At 36.4% G+C, this 6422-nt stretch overlaps 1 protein-coding gene across 1 annotated transcript in view; it reads right to left on the bottom strand.

Moving 5' to 3' along the window:
• The window catches only part of LOC100544241 (ubiquitin-conjugating enzyme E2 E2), a 208016-nt gene that overhangs the window by 197612 nt on the left and 3982 nt on the right, over positions 1-6422 (bottom strand). Inside the window, exon 2 of the mRNA XM_010712860.3 lies at positions 2437-2487. Coding sequence (XP_010711162.1) covers positions 2437-2487 — 51 coding nt within the window. The remainder of the gene's footprint in view (positions 1-2436; positions 2488-6422) is intronic.

Raw genomic sequence — 6422 nt, 5'->3', positions numbered from 1 at the left:
TTTTTTGGTCTTTCAGGCAAACAAGATTATATAGCCTATTCTCTTTGTGGGGGATGAGGAGGGGGAAGTGTTAACATTGCAGCTGCTGCAGAAGTGGAAGCTGTAACTCCCTGGGAGCTTGTATTGACTCTGTAGCCAACCATGCCATTAAGAGATGCTTCTGTACTACAGAAACTGCACCATTTGCTTTTTATTTCCAGAAAGAGAAAAACTTGAAGTTCTGACTTGCTGCAGTCAACTGAAAGTCTTACAGCATATCTTGCATACAAGTTCCAATTCAGCTCAATATCCTGCCTATTAAACATAGTATTCCTGCATTATAGTTTTCCTTCACATCTGGTGACATTTAATTCTGAGCTTTATCACATTGCTATTGCCCAATCATTTATTTTATACATACAACTTCCTATTAAACAAAAGAGGACACATAGCAAAGGTAGGCTGGAATCACAACCATTTTAAGTAGCTTTCATTTGTAAGGAGCTTATCTTTATGAAATATGATTTAATAGAAAATAACTCCTCTTATAGTGATGACCTAAATTTTACTAAAACCAAGAAAGTGTGTATCAATATTTTAGGGTAAGATGTCACAGCTTGGCTTTCTACATTATCTTGAAGAACCATGTCTGGCTGATGTATTTATTTTGTAATGTTTAACGATAATAGAAAATAGATGAAGTTCAAATGAAAACACTATTTAGACTATGTCAACAGAGCATAAAACTAAATGAAGTGATTTTGTATTGACTGTAAAACATATTTGCTAATAGTAAAGTTACTAATGGTTATCTATCAGGATCACAACATGAAATAATTCTTTATCTTAAGAACTGTGTTAAAGCAGCAGATGCACAAAGAAAAATGCAATTTTTTGATTTTTCAAAACATCATGCAGCACATTTTATTGATATTTTATCATTAGCGTAAATAATTCAAAACCAAGCCACCAACCAAACAGAAAACCAAACAGGAAATCTCCAGCTCACTCTTTTTAATTGCAAGTCACAAAAGGGCTTTCCACTACAACAGCCAACTCACTTTACATTTGCTAGCAAAAGAAAAGCAAACAACAGTATCTTGTGCACTGAAACGATTGCTTTGTTATAAAGGGAAGGATTCAGAAACAAGAAGAAATGATGCTGCTGTAAATACTGTACATCTTGTAGACTCAGTACAAAGCCTTATGCATTCTTCTACAACAGACTGAAGTTTTATATTCATCTCAACAAATCAATCCACTAATAGGCATCAGTCATCAACACCTAAGTAAAGATCTGCCATTTGAAACAGCTTTGATGTGATTGAAGACTCACACATGGTTATAAGTATGACAGAACAGCTTAGCTATTAAAATGTTTTATCTAGCAAGGAACTGTTCATCCTAATTGACTGAAATACTCTTTGAATGCTTTTATTGCAAGGCTACTTCACTATGCAATACTTTAATACATAGCCACTTGACTTACATCTTCAGACACAGCACAACCACATCAACTCTTGTTCAGATTCTTCCTCACACGTGCTTTTATCAAGAGACCAAAACAATAAAGCTGACTGCCATTTTTACCACCAGTTGCTTAGTTAATTCAGTACCAAAATGTACTGGGACTCATTGTCAAAGCTGCATGTCATGTCTCCATCTTTTAGTACACCAAGAGGACAATCACATCTGCTGGAATCAGTGGGCAAGACTGGGTGGATCTGCCCCCTCCCACCTTATACCTGCTGCTAGAGACATCACCACAGGGCTGACCATATGTCAAGCCAACAGAAAAGAAACCCAAGATGGCCATCTGTAAGCAACAGCACGCTGCCTGGCTGCAAGGCAGCAAGGTTTTCTAGGCCTCTCTCATAAGTCATTTCAAAGAAGGTTTTAAGCACATTCTAAGCCAGTGTACCTGACAAAACAAAACAAAACAAAAAAAACAAGCAAGCACAGAGTAAGGATATATGATGATGGCCTCTATTTCAGCACATTTCCACTGCATATCATAATGGATCACCAGAAACTCCTTCAGAATATTAATAATAGTTTGTGCCTAACATTTTTCCTTCTCCATTATATTCACAATGTGTTAACAATTTACAAGAAAAAGAAATCAAACATACCAGTAACTACCACCAAGATTACATCTTATAGAATCAAACAAAATGCTGTTGATTTAATACCTCAAATGAAAGACAATTCAATTTTTACCCCATACCTATTAACATGTTGTATATTTCATCAGCTTTTACCATTACTTCTGCTACCAGGAAGTGCATCATATCAATTCTCCATATATAGGCAAACATGTCATCTATTATCTTCTACTCAAGAACTGCCAATTAGCACAAAGCAATAGCTAAATTTACCATCGTCCTCTATACAATTTCCATGATTCCATATTTTCCATTTTTATATTCTAAATTAATAAAATCCATGTGATCTTACCTACAGTTTGGAGGAGGGTCTAATGTAATTTCTGCAAGTTCTTTCTGAATCCTTAAGAGGGGGAAAAACAAAAAAAGATATTATCAGGACTTACATTTGCAAAATATTTCTTTCAACTTTATGAACACTTCTGCAGCAGTCAATTATGATAAAATATAACTCTTGATGTTGCTAATAGAAAGCTGATGCTAAAAGAGTTCATGAAACTGCTCAAGATCAAAATGCTAAAAATCAAAACTTAAAAAAAAAAAAAAACCAAAAGCGAGCATCTAAGTCTTGGACTAACTGTTCCATGTACAAATGCCTAGAAAATCCTGCTTCTCCAGTAGGTCAGTGTGCTCAGCTCCTTTGCTCAATAACACAATTAAATGCCTCATACACCATACTCTTCTGTTTACCCCCTACCTATCTGCCTCTCAGCCTAGGTCCCACTAGGCAGTAGCCTGCTCCCCTCAGTTTGTTGTCATCTGAAGATCTGCAGTGTCCACCTGCAGAGCCCCCATCATGTGCTTCAAGCCACTGATAAAGGCCTGCTTGCAGCATATACCCAGCAGGTGCCTCTTAGTTACCAGCACCCTGCTGGAGTTCCTCCTCTAGGCACTACAATACAGTTGTTAAGGATTTGGATCCTCTTCAGGCCTGGGCTACCATGCCAAGCACTTGGATTCTTGTTCTACTTCATATCTGGCAGTATAGACCCTTCTCTTTGTGCTAGTGTCTGCATGGCAATGAGCATCTTCACCTACAGAGAAGATCAAATGTGAAGGATAGGAGCTCACAGAACTTCCACAGTAATTTGTAGGAGCTTACAGTTATCAAGCCATATGCAGAAGTGCAATTGTCATCTATAAACTATGTCCCAAGGCCTTTTTATAGGCTATTTCAGGGCAAAAACAAATGTTTAGAAAGAGGAAGGAAAAGAAAGTGTACCCTCAATGTTCTCTTCCCTCTTCCTCCTGCACAAGATCTCAGATAGTACAGATGCAGATTACACTTTATTTCATGCCCATACTAAGAAAGAAAAACTGCACAATAGCACTACTCAGGTTCCTTGCATAAGTGCTCAAGCCACAATCCAAGATCTCAGATCTGACATGAAGTGCATACGCATCCAGTTCAAAATGACCGCCACCCTTTTTGCACATAATACTGGACAAAAAAAAAAAAAGTGGTATATCAAAATAAAAATTCACATACAACAAAAAGAAGTGACCAGTTTACACTAATCCTCTATAATTTCAAGATCTAAATACAATTTTACATGCTAAGGAGTCTCGCAGACACCTTTAAAGTTCCCATTATGCCAGTATGAGTTGGTTTTATGACTGTAAATAATCAACAAACCAAAGGCTGTAGAGGAAACTGGTGTGAACCAGAAACTCCAACTCTTTAGCAATTACATTCTGAAATAATTAGGACATAAATCAGTAAGATTTGTTAATAAAGAATATTACTTCTATCCACTAATGCAGTTGAAAAGAAAAAACAGCCATTTCAGACACCCTAATTTTTCTTCCAACCCCTGTCCACTCCACCTCTACATATAAACATAAGTTATTCCTGTAGACAGGAAGAAATTGAATGTTTATTTGCTTATATTTACATCTCCAGAAAGTAGAATTTTCCCAGTAAGCACCATTTCTTTCTTGTAAAAAAAAAAACAAAAAAACAAAAACATAGACTGCTTAATCAATATTTGCAGAAACTCATGGTAGCACTGCAAGCCCAACACATTTTTTAAAAGGAAAAATCTGATTAGTTGAAATGCAAGTACATCAAGCATTGTTTAAAAAAGTTGTATTTTTTAAACTGTATTTAAACTACCCTGACTATTTGCACCTTTCAAAAGGGAGGAGGTCTTAGAATCATAGAATCACCAAGGTTGGAAAAGGCCTCCAAGATCATCCAGCCCAACTGCCCACCTACCACCAATATTTCCTTATCTTACATCTGTGGGAAGTGCTTTAAATGTTTCTTCTGTCTACAGCAAAGTTTCGTCATGTTTTCGAGATTTACTGTATCAGTACTCTAAAACACAGAAAATGTAAGTAGCATGAAATCTCCACTAATTTCATGTTTTATAGGTTTATTTGCTTTTTCTACAAACTGCTTCTAAATTCTGGTAGATTAGAGAATCACAGCATTAAACTTCTGGAGTCAGGGATTCTTCCTTTGCTGTACATATGAAAACAGGAGCAGTTAATATTTCATTGCATTATGATGTGTCCTTGAGACACCAAGAATGGGTTGGCAAATATAGCCTAAGTCCTAGATCAAAAACTTCCCATTCGTCCTCCTAAATCTGAATCCGTTTCACTTCCATTCTGAAAACAAATGGGTAGAGTCTCCTCTCTTTTTCTTCTTCTGTTCTGGCTTAATAAAAATAACTACATTTCAATTTCAAATGCCAACAACACTAGAATGGTCCAAGATCAAGCTTTTCCTGTGATTCAGGAAGCAAGAACAAAACACCTTGCTGTTTCAAGCAATAAGAATTGATCAGATGATACTTTATGTTCAAAAGTCCTAATTGCTTTAGAAAGTATCTAAGATAAGGAGATGTTTCACTTGTGCTTTTTTTTTTTTTTTTTAAACTTACACAAAGCTGCAACGTTAACACCATACTCAGCAAACTGTTCATGCCTCCTCTCCTGCTCTGCGTCATTCCCAAAACAATATATACACCTTATATCTCTTTTGTTGTAACTTTAATTTACCTTGCATTCCTGCTGGGAGCACATTCATAAACAGTCTCTGTACAGCAGCTGACATGCAATAGCTTGCTCACATGTCATGGCATTCAAAGTTACAATTAAATTATCAGATAACATCCCAGAGAGCCTTGCTCTGATAGAGACCTCCAACACGCAAGCTAGCCTTTGTCTGCATGAGTTATTCCACTGCTCTGGCACTCACTCCAAATCTCCATTGAGTTGCCTTCAGAATCTGGCACAGGAGAAGATGTGCCTCATTTCCTTCACTGACCACAGAGGATTCACCATGAGCCTATGCAGCCTCTGGCAAAAAAAACCCACATATTTTTGCAGGTCCTCTCTGGCACTTCTTTCTCTGGATTTTCTGCTCAATCCAGTTATGTTATTGTAGAGGAAAAAGGATTCTATATTAAAATAATTAAATATACAATGTGTGTGTATATATAAACTAATGACATACTTACTAGTTTACAGCATATTGGGAGTGGGGGGTAGAAGACTCTCTAGTAAGCAAAGCTCTGAGCTGTACATGTAGGACATTTAACCTGCAACATCAGATCTGTTGTTCTTTGTTTGATCTTAAAAGACATCGTCTGACCTCTGTTTGTCTGTCTCCCTCTTTCCCTATATCTATATATATATACAAAATTACTATTACCATGTTTTCCTTGCATTTTACTAATGGGAAAGAACAAACGTACTTGCCTTCAAGTAATAGTGCAAAGGTTAATCTTCCCCTAACTTCAGAAGCACGAGAGTACATTGTGGATTTCAAATATTATTAATTCTCACAGACATATATTTACTGGTGTTTCAAGCCTAGGGGGACTGTCTGTTGTTTCCTTCATGAAACAGTTAAAGTTCACTAAAGCTAAGGGACAACTGAACATGTTAGAAGATTTCCCAATGGGATTAAAAGAAAAAGAAGCAAAAAAAGACTATCTGACAATAACCTACTTTACCACATCTATTTTTCTAGAATACATGCCTCTTAACTCATGGAAATGACACGAACAAATATTCCATACTGAAGTATAGATTATTTAGGAAATACTAAGCATAAATTTCAATCTTACAGAAATTGTGACTGCGCAGGAAATTTATCCAAAGAAGGTTAGATTCATGCTCAAAGAAGAAAAATATTCAATCATCATATTAGATGCACATGTAAACAGCAAGGATAATTCTTGTAAGAAAGAACAATCCATTTTTCTACCATGGTCAGCAGGTTCCTTGGAAACAGCACTATGATAAACAATCCTGAGAAAAAAA

Source organism: Meleagris gallopavo, chromosome 6 (genome assembly GCF_000146605.3).
Source record: "Meleagris gallopavo isolate NT-WF06-2002-E0010 breed Aviagen turkey brand Nicholas breeding stock chromosome 6, Turkey_5.1, whole genome shotgun sequence".
Lineage (NCBI taxonomy): Eukaryota > Metazoa > Chordata > Aves > Galliformes > Phasianidae > Meleagris > Meleagris gallopavo.
Note: the sequence above shows the minus strand (reverse complement) of the source record. Positions and strands in the feature narration are given on the sequence as shown.